Source organism: Scyliorhinus torazame, chromosome 28 (assembly GCF_047496885.1).
Source record: "Scyliorhinus torazame isolate Kashiwa2021f chromosome 28, sScyTor2.1, whole genome shotgun sequence".
Lineage (NCBI taxonomy): Eukaryota > Metazoa > Chordata > Chondrichthyes > Carcharhiniformes > Scyliorhinidae > Scyliorhinus > Scyliorhinus torazame.
In genome coordinates, this window is record NC_092734.1 from 39,921,549 (window position 1) to 39,938,990 (window position 17,442).

Genomic DNA, 17,442 nt, shown 5'->3' on the forward strand with positions numbered 1-17,442 from the left:
AAGTTGTACCTTGAGCCTGTTTTGTCTCCCATGTTTCCAAAATGCAGTCCCTCACATTTCGCTGCGTTGGCGTTTATCTGCCAGGTATCTGCCCATTCGGCCAACTTGTCAAAGTCCCTCTGAAGTTGCTCAGCGCCATCCTCACAATTCACTATTCCCCCTCGCTTAGTATCATCTGCAAATTTAGAGATTTTACCCTCAACACCCACTTCTAAATCATTGATATAGATCAGAAAAAGCAAAGGTCCCAAAACTGGGGAACACCACTTTCTACTTGTCTCCAGCCTGAGAAATGCCCACCGATACCCACCCTCTCTTTCCTGTCTCTCAGACAACTTCTAATCCATGCTGCCAACCATTTTTAATCTGCTAACCAGCCTGTCATGTGGCACCGTATCAAATGCTTTCTGAAAGTCCAAATATACAACATCCACGGCACCACCTTCACCCACTGCCTGTGCCACCTCGTCAAAGAACTCAATTAAATTTGTCAGACATGACCTGTCCTTGACTAAGCCACGTTGACTGTCTGTATTAACTCATTTTTCTCTGTGTATATTTATCTCATCCCGTATTATGGCCTCCATCAGTTTTCCCACTATTATCCTTTGCCCCTTTCTTATACAATTACATTTACAATCCTCCAGTTCCCCGGGGCTAATCCTGTGTTCAGAGGGACCTGGACAATTTCTGTCAATGGCTCCGCAATTTGCTCCCTTACCTCTGTCAGCAATCTAGGAGCATCCCATCCGGGCCTGGCAACTTCACTCCCTGGAGTGCTGCCAGTCTTTTTAGCACCTCTTCTTTATCTATCACTAAACTGCTCAATTGCTCAATACCCACATTTTCAACTGGGCCATTGTCACCACCTTCTAATTTGGTGAAGAAAGAAGCAAAATACTCATTTAGTATCACAGCCATACCCTCCGCATCAGTGAGCAGTTTACCCTGCTTGTTCCTTATGGGCCCCACTCTATCCTTCACTAATCTTGTACCATGAATATGCCTGAAGAAGATTTTGCTATTTGTTTTAGCACAGCCTGAATCCTTTCCTCCTGCTTCCTCTTAGCTTTCCTTATTTCCAGCCTTAGCCTCTCTCCTGCATTCGAGATACTCTTCCTGATTGCTATTGCTATTATTGTTCCAGCATGTGCCATGTGCCTCTTTTTTCTTATTTTACCATCGCTACCCTTAGTCACCCAGGGTACTCTAGCTTTGGACACCCCGGGCAGGATCCTCTGACCCTCCGAGCTGGAATCGGGCTTGGCGCGGAGGCGGAGAATAGCCGTTCACGTTGGAAATCCGGGGCGATGGCGCTTCCGCGATTCTCCACGGACCTGCCAGTCACGTGCGGTCAACGTGCCGCCAGTCCGGGGATCCCGCGGCGACTCTCCACGGTCGACCGGCCGAACTCCCGCCGGCGTGGTCCTCATCTGGTACCAACAGGCGGGAACTCGGACCTACGGCCACGGTGGCGGTCCTGGTGGGGGGGCGGGGGGAATTTGACCCGGGGGGGGGGGGGTGCTCAGTGTTGGCCAGGCCCGCGATTGGGGTCCACCGATCGGCGGGCCATCGCGATCTGGGAGGGACCGACCTTCCTCCGCGCGGGCCCGCGGTGTGGCTCCGCCCGATCGGCGGCGTGCGCGCCGAAGTGAGCTGCAGCTCTGGTGGCCGGCGGGGCCTTGCTAGCCCCCTAGAAATGGGGGAATCACCCCGGACTTTCGGGGAATAAGTCCGGAGTGATTCTCGCCCATTTTCCGGCGGGCATGGGACTTAGTCCCCAAAAGGGAGAATCCCGCCCCTGTATTTATTTCCCATGGGTACGTTTCCAGCTTGCACCCTAATCATCTCTCCTTTGATAGTCTCCCATTTACTAACTGACAGAAAACAAAGAGAGGGGATTAATGGGTGTTTCTCTGGTTGGCAATCAGTAGCTAGTGGTGTCCCTCAGGGATCAGTGTTGGGCCCACAACTGTTCACAATTTACATAGATGATTTGGAGTTGGGGACCAAGGGCAATGTGTCCAAGTTTGCAGATGATACTAAGATGAGTGGTAGAGCCAAGTGTGCAGAGGACACGGAAAGTCTGCAGAGGGATTTGGATAGTTTAATTGAGTGGGCAAGGGTCCGGCAGATGGAGTTCAATGTTGGTAAATGTGAGGTCATCCATTTTGGTTGGAATAACAGCAAAATGGGCTATTAGTTAAATGGTAAAACATTGCAGCATCTGCTGTGCAGAGAGACCTGGATGTGCTAGTGCATGAATCACAAAAAGTTGGTTTGCAGGTGCAACAGGTAATTAAGAAGGCGAATGGAATTTTGTCCTTCATTGCTGGAGGGATGGAGTTTAAAAACAGGGAGGTTATGTTGCAGCTGTAGAGGCTACTGGTGAGGCCACACCTGGAGTACTGTGTTCTGTTTTCATTTGCTTACTTGAGAAAGGCACTAGAGGGGATGTACTGACACTGGAGGGGGCGCAGAGGAGATTCACTCGGTTGATTCCGGAGTTGAGAGGATTGGGTTATGAGGAGAGGTTGAGTAGACTGTGACTGTACTCAGTGGAATTTAGAAGAATGAGGGGGGATCTTATAGAAACATATAAAATTGTGAAGGGAATATACAAGATCGAAGCAGAGAGGATGCTCCCACTGATGGGTAAAAGCAGAACTAGTGGGCATAGCCTCAAAATAAGGGGGAGCAGATTTCGGACTGAGTTGAGGAGGAACTTCTTCACCCAAAGGGTTGCGAATCTGGGGAATTCCCGGCCCAGTGAAGCAGTTGAGGCTTTCTGTTTTTAAATGTTTTTGTGGCAAAGGTAGATAGATTATTGAACAGTAAAATAATTAATGGCGAGAGTGAGCGGGTGGGTAAGTGGAGCTCAGTCCACAAAAAAAATCAGCCATGATCTCATTGAATGGCGGAGCAGGCTCGAGGGGCCAGATGGCCTACTCCTGCTCCTAGTTCTTATGTTCTTATATTCTTATTCTTCATCAACTTTTATCCACCAAAATGCATTTCCAATCAACCAGCTCCAGTTCAGCTTTTAGATCCCTAAAATTTGCTCTTTTCCAGTCTGGGCTCTTAATCCGTGACTGACTTTAATCTTTTTCCAACTTAATAATGAATCGTATTATATTATGATCGCTACTTCCCAACTGCTCCCCCACTCTGACATTCTTCACCTGCCCTGCCTCAATTCCTAGGACCAAGTCCTGCACAGTTTGCTTCCTGGTCAGACTGGAAATGTACTGTTCCAGTAAGTTCTCCTGCATATACTGCAGGAATCTCCCCCCTTCCGTGCCCCAGTCTACCTCAGAGTAATTGACATCCCCAACTATCACAACCCTACTTGGAGGTGTACAGCAAACACCAAACAAGGTCACTGCTCCCTTCCTGGTTCTCACCTCTAACCATACAGATTCTAATTCAGGAACTGAATCTCATTCAAGAGCTCTGATACTACCTTTGATCAAGATTGCTACACCTTCCTTTTACCCACACTGTTCCTGCTAAAGACTTTCTAACCTGGGATGTTAAGTATCCAGTCTTGCTCTGGCCTGAGTCATGTTTCTGTCAATGCTACTATGTCATGTGCCCCGAGAGCAATTTCTGTTTCCAATCCCCCAATTTTGTTGACTATAGTGCGTGCATTTACAAACACACAATTTACACACAGGGGTTGGTTTAGCACAGGGCTAAATCGCTGGCTTTGAAAGCAGACCAAGGCAGGCCAGCAGCACGGTTCAATTCCCATACCAGCCTCCCCGAACAGGCGCCGGAATGTGGCGACTAGGGGCTTTTCACAGTAACTTCATTTGACGCCTACTTGTGACAAGAAGCGATTTTCATTTCAGTTTTTCATTTTAACCCTGCTCTTTTATCTTAGACCATAAGACCATAAGACATAGGAGCGGAAGTAAGGCCATTCGGCCCATCGAGTCCACTCCACCATTCAATCATGGCTGATTTCAACTCCATTTACCCGCTCTCTCTCCATAGCCCTTAATTCCTCGAGAAATCAAGAATTTATCAACTTCTGTCTTAAAGACACTCAACGTCCTGGCCTCCACCGCCCTCTGTGGCAATGAATTCCACAGACCCACCACTCTCTGGCTGAAGAAATTTCTCCTCATCTCTGTTCTAAAGTGACTCCCTTTTATTCTAAGGCTGTGCCCCCGGGTCCTAGTCTCACCTGCTAATGGAAACAACTTCCCTACATCCATCCTATCTAAGCCATTCATTATCTTGTAAGTTTCTATTAGATCTCCCCTCAACCTCCTAAACTCCAATGAATATAATCCCAGGATCCTCAGACGTTCATCGTATGTTAGGCCTACCATTCCTGGGATCATCCGTGTGAATCTCCGCTGGACCCTCTCCAGTGCCAGTATGTCCTTCCTGAGGTGTGGGGCCCAAAATTGCTCACAGTATTCTAAATGGGGCCTAACTAATGCTTTATAAAGCTTCAGAAGTACATCCCTGCTTTTATATTCCAAGCCTCTTGAGATGAATGACAACATTGCATTTGCTTTCTTAATTACGGACTCAACCTGCAAGTTTACTTTTAGAGAATCCTGGACTAGGACTCCCAAGTCCCTTTGCACTTCAGCATTATGAATTTTGTCACCGTTTAGAAAATAGTCCATGCCTCTATTCTTTTTTCCAGAGTGCAAGACCTCGCACTTGCCCACGTTGAATTTCATCAGCCATTTCTTGGACCACTCTCCTAAAGGGTCTAAATCTTTCTGCAGCCTCCCCACCTCCCCCATACTACCTGCCCCATCACCTATCTTTGTATCATCGGCAAACTGAGCCAGAATGCCCCCAGTCCCGTCATCTAGATCGTTAATATATAAAGAGAACAGCTGTGGTCCCAACACTGAACCCTGCGGGACACCACTCGTCACCGGTTGCCATTCCGAAAAAGAACCTTTTATCCCAACTCTCTGCCTTCTGCCTGACAGCCAATCGTCAATCCATGTTAGTACCTTGCCTCGAATACCATGGGCCCTTATTTTACTCAGAAGTCTCCCGTGAGGCACCTTATCAAAGGCCTTTTGGAAGTCAAGATAGATTTTTTTTTTTTTTAAATAATATTTTATTGAAAATTTTTGGTCAACCAACACAGTACATTGTGCATCCTTTACACAACATTATAACAATACAGATAATAATGACCTTTTTTATTTAAACAAGAACAAAAGAAAACAACAACAAATAAATAAATATTAAATAACAAAAATAAAAACTAGCCCTAATTGGCAACTGCCTTGTCTCAGGCCACACCCCCCCCCCCCCCCCCCCCCACCCCCCACACCCCAAGTTCTGGGCTGCTGCAGCTGCCTTCTTTGTTCTCCCCTATCTATCTTTCCGCAAGATATTCGACGAACGGTTGCCACCGCCTTGTAAACCCTTGAGCCGACCCCCTTAGGACGAACTTAATCCGCTCTAACTTTATGAACCCCGCCATATCATTTATCCAGGTCTCCACCCCCGGGGGCTTGGCTTCTTTCCACATTAGCAATATTCTGCGCCGGGCTACTAGGGACGCAAAGGCCAAAACATCGGCCTCTTTCGCCTCCTGCACTCCCGGCTCTTGTGCAACCCCAAATATAGCCAACCCCCAGCTTGGTTCGACCCGGACTCCTACTACTTTCGAAAGCACCTTTGTCACCCCCATCCAAAACCCCTGTAGTGCCGGGCATGACCAAAACATATGGGTATGATTCGCTGGGCTTCTCGAGCACCTCGCACACCTATCCTCCACCCCAAAAAATTTACTGAGCCGTGTTCCAGTCATATGTGCCCTGTGTAATACCTTAAACTGAATCAGGCTTAGCCTGGCGCACGAGGACGACGAGTTTACCCTGTTTAGGGCATCTGCCCACATCCCCTCCTCAATCTCCTCCCCTAGCTCTTCTTCCCATTTCCCTTTTAGTTCGTCCATCATAGTCTCCCCTTCGTCTCTCATTTCCCTATATATATCCGACACCTTACCGTCCCCCACCCATTTCTTTGAGATGACTCTGTCCTGCACCTCTTGTGTCGGGAGCTGCGGGAATTCCCTCACCTGCTGCCTCGCAAAAGCCCTCAATTGCATGTACCTGAATGCATTCCCTTGGGGCAACCCATATTTCTCGGTCAGCGCTCCCAGACTCGCAAACTTCCCATCCACAAATAGATCTTTCAATTGCGTTATACCTGCTCTTTGCCACATTCCATATCCCCCATCCATTCCCCCCGGGGCAAACCTATGGTTGTTTCTTATCGGGGACCCCCCCAGTGCTCCGGTCTTTCCCCTATGTCGTCTCCACTGTCCCCAAATCTTCAGTGTAGCTACCACCACCGGACTCGTGGTATAGTTCCTTGGTGAGAACGGCAATGGGGCTGTCACCATAGCCTGCAGGCTGGTCCCCCTACAGGACGCCCTCTCTAATCTCTTCCACGCCGCTCCTTCCTCCTCTCCCATCCACTTACTCACCATTGAAATATTAGCGGCCCAATAATACTCACTTAGGCTCGGTAGTGCCAGCCCCCCCCTATCCCTACTACGCTGTAAGAATCCCTTCCTCACTCTCGGAGTCTTCCCGGCCCAAACAAAACCCATAATACTCTTTTCTATCCTTTTGAAAAAAGCCTTCGTGATCACCACCGGGAGACACTGAAACACAAAAAGGAATCTCGGGAGGACCACCATCTTAACTGCCTGCACCCTCCCTGCCATTGACAATGCTACCATGTCCCATCTCTTGAAATCTTCCTCCATCTGTTCCACCAACCGCGTCAAATTTAGCCTGTGCAATGTGCCCCAATTCTTAGCTATCTGGATCCCCAGGTAACGAAAGTCTCTTGTTACCTTCCTCAACGGTAGGTCTTCTATTTCTCTACTCTGCTCCCCTGGATGCACCACAAACAGCTCACTCTTTCCCATGTTCAATTTATACCCTGAAAAATCCCCAAACTCCCCAAGTATCCGCATTATTTCTGGCATCCCCTCCGCTGGATCCGCCACATATAGTAGCAGATCATCCGCATATAAAGATACCCGGTGTTCTTCTCCTCCCCTAAGTATTCCCCTCCATCCCTTGGAACCTCTCAGCGCTATCGCCAGGGGCTCAATCGCCAGTGCAAACAGTAATGGGGACAGAGGACATCCCTGCCTTGTCCCTCTGTGGAGCCGAAAATATGCCGATCCCCGTCCATTCGTGACCACACTCGCCACTGGGGCCCTATACAACAGCTGCACCCATCTAACATACCCCTCTCCGAACCCAAATCTCCTCAACACCTCCCACAGATAATCCCACTCCACTCTATCAAATGCTTTCTCGGCATCCATCGCCACTACTATCTCCGTTTCACCCTCTGGTGGGGCCATCATCATTACGCCTAACAACCTCCGTATGTTCGTGTTCAGCTGTCTCCCCTTCACAAACCCAGTTTGGTCCTCATGAACCACCCCCGGGACACATTCCTCTATTCTCATTGCCATTACCTTGGCCAAGACCTTGGCATCTACATTGAGGAGGGAGATTGGTCTGTAGGACCCGCATTGTAGCGGATCCTTTTCCTTCTTTAAAAGAAGCGATATCGTTGCTTCTGACATAGTCGGGGGCAGTTGTCCCCTTTCCTTTGCCTCGTTGAAGGTCCTCGTCAGTAGCGGGGCGAGCAAGTCCAAATATTTTCTGTAAAATTCAACTGGGAATCCGTCCGGTCCCGGGGCCTTTCCCGTCTGCATGTTCCTAATTCCTTTCACCACTTCTTCTACCGTGATCTGTGCTCCCAATCCCATCCTTTCCTGCTCTTCCACCTTGGGAATTTCCAGCCGATCCAAAAACTCCATCATTCTCTCCCTCCCATCCGGGGGTTGAGCTTCATACAATTTTTTATAAAATGTCTTGAACACTTCATTCACTCTCTCCGCTCCCTGCTCCGTCTCTCCATCTTCGTCTCTCACCCCCCTGAAGTCAAGATAGATAACATCCATTGGCTCTCCTTGGTCTAACCTATTTGTTATCTCTTCAAAGAACTCTAACAGGTTTGTCAGGCACGACCTCCCCTTACTAAATCCATGCTGACTTGTCCTAATCTGACCCTGCACTTCCAAGAATTTAGAAATCTCATCCTTAACAATGGATTCTAGAATCTTGCCAACAACCGAGGTTAGGCTAATTGGCCTATAATTTTCCATCTTTTTCCTTGTTCCCTTCTTGAACAAGGGGGTTACAACAGCGATTTTCCAATCCTCTGGGACTTTCCCTGACTCCAGTGACTTTTGAAAGATCATAACTAACGCCTCCACTATTTCTTCAGCTAGCTCCTTTAGAACTCTAGGATGTAGTCCATCTGGGCCCGGAGATTTATCAATTTTTAGACCTCTTAGTTTCTGTAGCACTTTCTCCTTTGTGATGGCTACCCTATTCAACTCTGCCCCCTGACTCTCCGGAATTGTTGGGATATTACTCATGTCTTCTACTGTGAAGACTGACGCAAAGTACTTATTCAGTTCCTCAGCTATTTCCTTGTCTCCCATCACAAAATTACCAGTGTCATTTTGGAGCGGCCCAATGTCAACTTTTGCCTCCCGTTTGTTTTTAATGTATTTAAAGAAACTTTTTTACTATCATTCCTAATGTTACTGGCTAGCCTACCTTCATATTTGATCCTCTCTTTCCTTATTTCTCTCTTTGTTATCCTCTGTTTATTTTTGTAGCCTTCCCAATCTTCTGACTTCCCACTACTCTTTGCCACATTATAGGCTTTCTCTTTTGCTTTGATGCATTCCCTAACTTCCTTTGTCAGCCATGGCTGCCTAATCCCCCCTCTGATAACCTTTCTTTTCTTTGGGATGAACCTCTGTACTGTGTCCTCAATTACTCCCAGAAACCCCTGCCATTGCTGTTCTACTGTCTTTCCCACTAGGCTCTGCTCCCAGTTGATTTTCGTCAGTTCCTCCCTCATGCCCCTGTAGTTACCTTTATTTAACTGTAACACCTTTACATCTGATTCTACCTTTCTTTCAAATTGGAGATTGAATTCGACCATATTATGATCACTGTCTCCTAAGTGCTCCCTTACTTTAAGATCTTTAATCAAGTCTGGCTCATTACATAACACTAAGTCCAGAATGGCCTGTTCCCTCGTGGGCTCCATCACAAGCTGTTCCAAAAAGCCCTCCTGTCAACATTCAATGAATTCCCTTTCCTTGGGTCCACTGGCAGCATTATTTACCCAGTCCACCTGCATATTAAAGTCCCCCATGATCACTGTGACCTTGCCTTTCTGACATGCACTTTCTATTTCGTGGTGCATTTTGTGCCCCCGGTCCTGACCACTGTTAGGAGGCCTGTACATAACTCCCATTATGGTTTTTTTGCCTTTGTGGTTCCTCAACTCTACCCACACAGACTCCACATCATCTGACCCTATGTCGTTTAGTGCTATTGATTTAATTTCATTCCTAATTAACAAGGCAACCCCGCCCCCTCTGCCCACCTCTCTGTCTTTTCGATAGGTTGTGAATCCCTGGATGTTTAAATGCCAGTCCTGAACCCCCTGCAACCATGTCTCTGTGATGCCTACCACATCATACCTGCCAGTCACAATCTGGGCCACAAGCTCATCTACCTTGTTCCGTACACTGCGCGCATTTAAATATAACACCTTTAATTCTCTATTGACCGTCCCTTTTTGTTTTCTTAGTGTGGTGGACCTTAGTTTACTGAGCCTTTCCATACACTGTGTCATATTTTGTGGGATGGAACTATCGTAACCTCTCCTGAGTTTTGTCTGTTCGTGTTTTTTTGTATTCCTAAGCAGCTACGCTCCCCACTGATTACTTCACCTCTTGGTTCCCTGACTTTCCCTTCCCCCCCAATCTTTAGTTTAAAGTCCTATTGACCACCCTATTTACTCTCTTCGCCAGAACACTGGTCCCAGCTCGGTTCAGGTGGAGGCCATCCCAACGGTATAGGTCCCCCCTGTCCCAAAACTGATGCCAGTGTCCCATGAAAAGGAACCCCTCTTTCCCACACCACTCTTTCAGCCACGTGTTAACTTCCCTTATTCTTGCCTCCCTATGCCAATTTGCACGTGGCTCGGGCAGTAATCCGGAGATTATGACCCTTGAGGACCTGTTTTTTAATTTGAATCCTAGCTCTTTATAATCTCTAAACAGTCCTCTTTCCTAGACTTGCCTATGTTGTTGGTACCGACATGGACCACAACAACTGGATCCTCCCCCTCCCTCTCCAGTATCCTTTCAAGCCGGTCAGAGATGTCCCGCACCCTAGCACCGGACAGGCAACATACCATGCGGGACTCTTTATCCTGCTCACAAAGGATACTATCTATCCCCTGATAATAGAATCCCCTACAACTACAACTTGCCTATTTACTCCCTCCCCTTGAATGGCCTGCTGAACCATGGTGCCTTGGTCAGCTGACTAATCCTTCCTGCAGCCCTGTTCGCCATCCACACAGGGAGCAAGGGCTTCGTACCTGTTGGACAGAGTCAAGGGCTGAGGCTCCTGAGTTCCTGACTGCTGGTTCCCTTTCCCTGCCTGACTTGCAGTCACACCCTGCTGTCCCTGGCCACTGGCAGGATTTAAACTACTTACTCTGACAGGTGTGACTGCCTCCTGAAACACAGTGTCCAGGTAAGTCTCCCCCTCCCAGATGTGCCTCAGTGTTTGAAGCTCAGACTCCAGCTCATCAACTCTGAGCCGGAGCTCTTCGAGCAGCCAACACTTACTGCAGATGTGGTCGCTGCAGCTCGCAATGGGATCTGCCAGCTCCCACATCAAGCAGCTCAAGCACATCACCTGACCAGCCATCACTAATTAATTAATTAGTTTAATTTAAGTTTATGAGTTTAGCTGTGTTTTTTTTTTAATTTGGGGCAGATTTGCTATCAACCAATCAGATCACAGCTTCCCTCTGACATCACTTTTGGAAAAAAAAAACTGGAAAACAGGAAGTTACCGTTAGGTTTTTATACTCACAGAGACTGCTCCTCCTCCTCCGAACGGCTCCCGAACTTCGGCCCGAAGATAGAGAGAGAACAAAACAGTAGGGAAAAAGCACCTTCTCCCACTCTGCACCGAATTACCTCACTGCACCAAATTACCAAATTCTCACTCAGTCTGTATCTCTCTCACTCAGGCTGTGACTCCTTGACCTGCGCAATGCTTCTTTCTTGCCCTTTGACTGTTAACACTCAAACCCACTCTCGCTTCCCTTTCCCTATTCCCCATCCTCTGTCTTTTGCCCTTTGACCCCGCTGCTACTAAAACTAGGCCCATTAGTCAACCCCCTCCCCACCTTCCACATTTAAATGTTGGAGATTGTGTTGGAGGAGATGACAGAGAGAGGGAGAGGAGAGGCAATGGCGAGATTTGGGAACGAGGATGAGCTGATTGATGTGGAGCCGAAGCTGACGTCAGGAATGATGCCAGACCAGGAACGGGGCTGAGATTGGATATGGACAGCAGGGTTATTAATAAACAGAAGTGGGCAAAGACTGGGGGATTGGAGTCATAGAATCATAGAATCATAGAATTTACAGTGCAGAAGGAGGCCATTCGGCCCATCGAGTCTGCACCGGCTCTTGGAAAGAGCACCCTACCCAAGGTCAACACCGCCACCCTATCCCCATAACCCAGTAACCCCACCCAACACTAAGGGCAAATTTGGACACTAAGGGCAATTTATCATGGCCAATCCACCTAACCTGCACATCTTTGGACTGTGGGAGGAAACCGGAGCACCCGGAGGAAACCCACGCACACACGGGGAGGACGTGCAGACTCCGCACAGACAGTGACCCAAGCCGGAATCGAACCTGAGACCCTGGAGCTGTGAAGCAATTGTGCTATCCACAAGGCTACCCTGCTGCCCGGAGACTGGTTGGGACGGCGGAGTTGAGTCTGGAGGTGACAAAGGTTCAGATAAAGACAATTGATCATCACAATCAATAGTTTCCAGATTGATTACAATCATTGGGGATTAAGCCGGGTTAATTCCCCCGGCAGTGTCGAGCAGCTTCTTCCCAAATTCCCAATGTTTGTGCTTGACGTTGTCAGAACCACCTTTCTCTATGCCCACTCTCCCCCTCCCCAACACCCCCTCCCCCACTCTCCCCTCCCCAACTCTCCCCCTTCCCCACTCTCCCCTCCCCCACTCTCCCCTCCCCCACTCTCCCCTCCCCCACTCTCCCCCTCCCCCACTCCACCTCCCCCTCCCCCACTCTCCCCCTCCCCCTCCCCCACTCTCCCCCTCCCCCACTCTCCCCTCCCCCACTCTCCCCCTCCCCCACGCTCCCCCTTCCCCACTCTCCCCTCCCCCACTCTCCCCTCCCCAACACCCCCTCCCCCACTCTCCCCTCCCCCACTCTCCCCCTCCCCCACTCCACCTCGCCTTCCCCCACTCTCCCCCTCCCCCACTCTCCCCCTCCCCCACTCTCCCCCACCACACTCTCTCCCTCCCCCACTCTCCCCCACCCCACTCTCTCCCTCCCCCACTCTCCCCCTCCCCGACACCCCCTCCCCCATTCTCCCCCTCCCCCACTCTCCCCCTTCCCCACTCTCCCCTCCCCCACTCTCCCCTCCCCCACTCTCCCCCTCCCCCACTCTCCCCCTTCCCCACTCTCCCCTCCCCCACTCTCCCCTCCCCAACTCTCCCCCTTCCCCACTCTCCCCCTTCCCCACTCTCCCCTCCCCCACTCTCCCCCTCCCCCACTCTCCCCCTTCCCCACTCTCCCCTCCCCCACTCTCCCCCTCCCCCACTCCACCTCCCCCTCCCCCACTCTCCCCCTCCCCCTCCCCCACTCTCCCCCTCCCCCACTCTCCCCCTCCCCCACTCTCCCCACCACACTCTCTCCCTCCCCCACTCTCTCCCTCCCCCACTCTCCCCCACCCCACTCTCTCCCTCCCCCACTCTCCCCCACCCCACTCTCTCCCTCCCCCACTCTCCCCCTCCCCGACACCCCCTCCCCCACTCTCCCCTCCCCCACTCTCCCCCTCCCCGACACCCCCTCCCCCACCCTCCCATCCCCCAATCTCCCCCTCCCCGACACCCCCTCCCCCACTCTCCCCCTCCCCACTCTCCCCCTCCCCCACTCTCCCCCTCCCCCACTCTCCCCCTCCCCCACTCTCCCCCTCCCCCACTCTCCCCCTCCCCCACTCTCCCCTCCCCCCTCCTCCACTCTCCCCCTCCCCCACTCCCCCCTCCCCCCTCCTCCACTCTCCCCCTCTCCCACTCCCCCCTCCCCCACTCTCCCCTCCCTAATCTCCCCCTCCCCACTCTCCCCCTCCCCACTCTCCCCCTCCCCACTCTCCCCCTCCCCACTCTCCCCTCCCCACTCTCCCCCTCCCCACTCTCCCCCTCCCCACTCTCCCCCTCCCCACTCTCCCCCTCCCCACTCTCCCCCTCCCCACTCTCCCCCTCCCCACTCTCCCCCTCCCCACTCTCCCCCTCCCCACTCTCCCCCTCCCCACTCTCCCCCTCCCCCACTCTCCCCCTCCCCCACTCTCCCCCTCCCCCACTCTCCCCCTCCCCCACTCTCCCCCTCCCCCACTCTCTCCCTCCCCCACTCTCTCCCTCCCCCACTCTCTCCCTCCCCCACTCTCTCCCTCCCCCACTCTCCCCCTCCCCCTCCCCCACTTTCCCCTCCCCCACTTTCCCCTCCCCCACTCTCCCCCCCCACTTTCCCCCCCCACTTTCCCCTCCCCCACTCTCCCCCTCCCCCACTCTCCCCCTCCCCCACTCTCCCCCTCCCCCACTCTCCCCCTCCCCCACTCTCCCCCTCCCCCACTCTCCCCCTCCCCCACTCTCCCCCTCCCCCACTCTCCCCCTCCCCCACTCTCCCCCCCCACTTTCCCCTCCCCCACTTTCCCCTCCCCCACTTTCCCCTCCCCCACTCTCCCCTCCCCCACTCTCCCCTCCCCCACTCTCCCCTCCCCACTCTCCCCTCCCCCACTCTCCCCTCCCCCACTCTCCCCCTCCCCCACTTTCCCCCTCCCCCACTCTCCCCTCCCCCACTCTCCCCTCCCCCACTCTCCCTCCCCCACTCTCCCTCCGCCACTCTACCCCTCCCCAATCTCCCCACTCTCCCCCTCCCCCACTCTCCGCTCCCCCACTCTCCGCTCCCCCACTCTCCGCTCCCCCACTCTCCCCTCCCCCACTCTCCCCTCCCCCACTCTCTCCCTCCCCACTCTCTCCCCCTCCCCACTCTCCCCCTCCCCACTCTCCCCCTCCCCACTCTCCCACTCCCCCACTCTCCCACTCCCCCACTCCCCCACTATCCCACTCCCCCACTCTCCCCTCCCCCACTCTCCCCTCCCCCACTCTCCCCTCCCCCACTCTCCCCTCCCCCACTCTCCCCTCCCCCACTCTCCCCTCCCCCACTCTCCCCTCCCCCACTCTCCCCTCCCCCACTCTCCCCTCCCCCACTCTCCCCTCCCCCACTCTCCCCTCCCCCACTCTCCCCTCCCCACTCTCCCCCTCCCACACTCTCCCCCTCCCCCACTCTCCCCCTCCCCCACTCTCCCCCTCCCCCACTCTCTCCCTCCCCCACTCTCTCCCTCCCGCACTCTCCACCTCCCGCACTCTCCACCTCCCCCACTCTCCCCTCCCCCACTCTCCCCTCCCCCACTCTCCCCTCCCCCACTCTCCCCTCCCCCACTCTCTCCTCCCCCACTCTCCCCTCCCCCACTCTCCCCTCCCCCACTCTCCCCTCCCCCACTCTCCCCTCCCCCACTCTCTCCCTCCCCCACCCTCCTCCTCCCCCACTCTCCCCTCCCCCACTCTCCCCTCCCCCACTCTCCCCCTCCCCCACTCTCCCCCTCCCCCACTCTCCCCCTCCCCCACTCTCTCCCTCCCCCACTCTCCCCTCCCCCACTCTCTCCCTCCCCCACTCTCTCCCTCCCCCACCCTCTCCCTCCCCCACCCTCTCCCTCCCCCACCCTCCTCCTCCCCCACTCTCTCCCCCACTCTCCCCCACTCTCCCCCTCCCCCACTCTCCCCTCCCCATTCTGCCCCTCCCCCACCCCCCCTCCCCCCTCCCCCACTCTCTCCATCCCCCACTCTCCCCTCCCCCACTCTCCCCCTCCCCCACTCTCCCCTCCCCCTCCCCCACTCCCCCCTCCCCCACTCTCCCCTCCCCCTCCCCACTCCCCCCTCCCCCACTCTCTCCATCCCCCACTCTCCCCTCCCCCACTTTCCACCTCCCCCACTCTCCCCCTCCCCCACTCTCCCCTCCCCCACTCTCCCCTCCCCCACTCTCGCCTCCCCCACTCTCCCCTCCCCACTCTCCCCTCCCCCACTCTCCCCTCCCCCACTCTCCCCTCCCCCACTCTCCCCTCCCCCAATCTCCCCTCCCCCACTCTCCCCCTCCCCCACTCTCCCCCACTCTCCCCTCCCCACTCTCTCCCTCCCCACTCGCTCCCTTCCCACTTTTTTTTTGGTTAGAGGAGGAGGTCGGGAGGGAAACACTGAAGAAGTGACCCCTCTATTTATCTTTCCGTTATAGAAGTTGATGAGTGTGCCCGCCCAGACCGTGGCAGCTGCCACCAGCGATGTGTCAACACCTTGGGCAGCTACAGGTGTGCGTGTGAACCCGGGTATGAGTTGGGGCCGGATCGACGGACCTGTGAAGGTAAAAGACATCGAAACACACCCCCTCCCTCCCTCTCTCCTTCCCTCCCTCCCCCTCTCTCCCCATCTCGCTTCCTCTCAGGCTCTCCCTCCCTTTCTATCTCCATCCCTCTATTTCTCTCTCCCCTCATCATCCCCCTCTCTCTCTCTCCCTCTCTCTTCCTCTCCCTCCCTCTCTCTCCCTCTCGCTTCCTCGCCCTCCCTCTCTCTCCCTCTCTCTTCCTCTCCCTCCCTCTATCTCCCTCTCTCTTCCTCTCCCTCCCTCTATCTCCCTCTCTCTTCCTCTCCCTCCCTCTCTCTCCCTCTCTCTCCCTCTCTCTTCCTCTCCCTCCCTCTCTCTCCCTCTCCCTCCCTCTCTCTCCCTCTATCTCCCTCTCTCTTCCTCTCCCTCCCTCTATCTCCCTCTCTATGAATAATGAAATGAAATGAAAATCGTTTATTGCCACAAGTCGGCTTCAATGAAGTTGCTGTGAAAAGCCCCTAGTCACCACATTCCGGCGCCTGTTCGGGGAGGCTGGTACGGGCTGGTCTCTCTCTCTCTCTCTCCCCCTTTCTCTCTCTTTCTCTCTCCCTCACTCTCTCTCCCCTTTACCATCCTCTCTCTCTCCCTTTCTCCTCTCTCTCCACCTCTCCCTCAATCTCTCTTTCTCACTCCCTCCATCTCTCGACCTCTCTCCCTCTCTCTGTCTATCTCCCTTTCTCTCCCTCTTTCACATTTTCTATCTCTCTCTCTCCCTCTATCTCTCCCCCTCTCTCCTTCTCTCCCCCTCTCTCTCCCTCTTTCCCTCTCCCCTCTCTATCCCTCTCTCTCCCTCTCTCCCTCTTCCCCTCTCTCTCCCTCTTTCCCTCTCCCCTCTCCCTCTCTCCCTCTCTCTCCCTCTCTCTACGTCTCGTTCAACCTCTCTTTCATAGAATCATAGAATTCACAGTGCAGAAGGAGGACCTTCGCCCCCTCGAGTCTGTACTGACCCTTGGAAAGAGCACCCTACCCAAGCCGACACTTTACCCTATCCCCGTAATCCACCCTATCCCCATGGGATTCAGGGTGATCCAGTAACCCCAACTAACCTATTTTATTGGACACTAAGGGGAGTTTATCACGGCCAATCCACCTAACCTGCACGTCTTTGGACTGTGGGAGGAAACCGGAGCACCCGGAGGAAACCCACGCACACACGGGGAGGATGTGCAGACTCCGCACAGACAGTGACCCAAGCCGGAATTGAACCTGGGACCCTGGAGCTGTGAGGCAGATGTGCTAACCACTGTGCCACCATGCTGCCCTAAAATAGAACCTTTTAGTAAATTATCAAAATAAAGACGGGACTTTGCATAAAAATTAATCCTGAATTAACCCTTCATTTCCCACAGTTTAAGCATTCTGCTGCAGCAAAGCCAGCACTCCAAAACAATGTTTGAATTCAGCTCTGAGGTGCTGCTGTGCGATTGACGGGGATTCTGGTCTCTGTTGCCGCTGACGGTGATTTGTTTTCTGTTCTGTCACAGCCGCGTGTGGCGGTTTTCTCACCAAGCTCAACGGCACCTTCACCAGCCCAGGGTGGCCGAGGGAATACCCCACCAACAGGAACTGTGTGTGGCAGCTGGTGGCCCCGGCACAGTACCGCATCTCACTGCAGTTTGAGGCCTTCGAGTTGGAGGGAAATGATGTGAGTAACAATTAGTTATACACACACCCTCACACACACCCACATACACCCCCTCACACCCCCCTCACACACGCCCTCACACACGCCCTCACACACGCCCTCACACACACCCTCACACACA

General features: G+C 53.4%; 1 protein-coding gene across 3 annotated transcripts in view; it reads left to right on the plus strand.

Annotated features, from left to right (window-relative positions):
* The window catches only part of LOC140403691 (tolloid-like protein 2), a 726,814-nt gene that overhangs the window by 636,745 nt on the left and 72,627 nt on the right, over window positions 1–17,442 (plus strand). For all 3 annotated transcript variants that reach the window (XM_072491868.1, XM_072491869.1, XM_072491870.1), the window contains 2 exons: window positions 15,530–15,655; window positions 17,161–17,321. In XM_072491868.1, coding sequence (XP_072347969.1) covers window positions 15,530–15,655; window positions 17,161–17,321 — 287 coding nt within the window. The remainder of the gene's footprint in view (window positions 1–15,529; window positions 15,656–17,160; window positions 17,322–17,442) is intronic.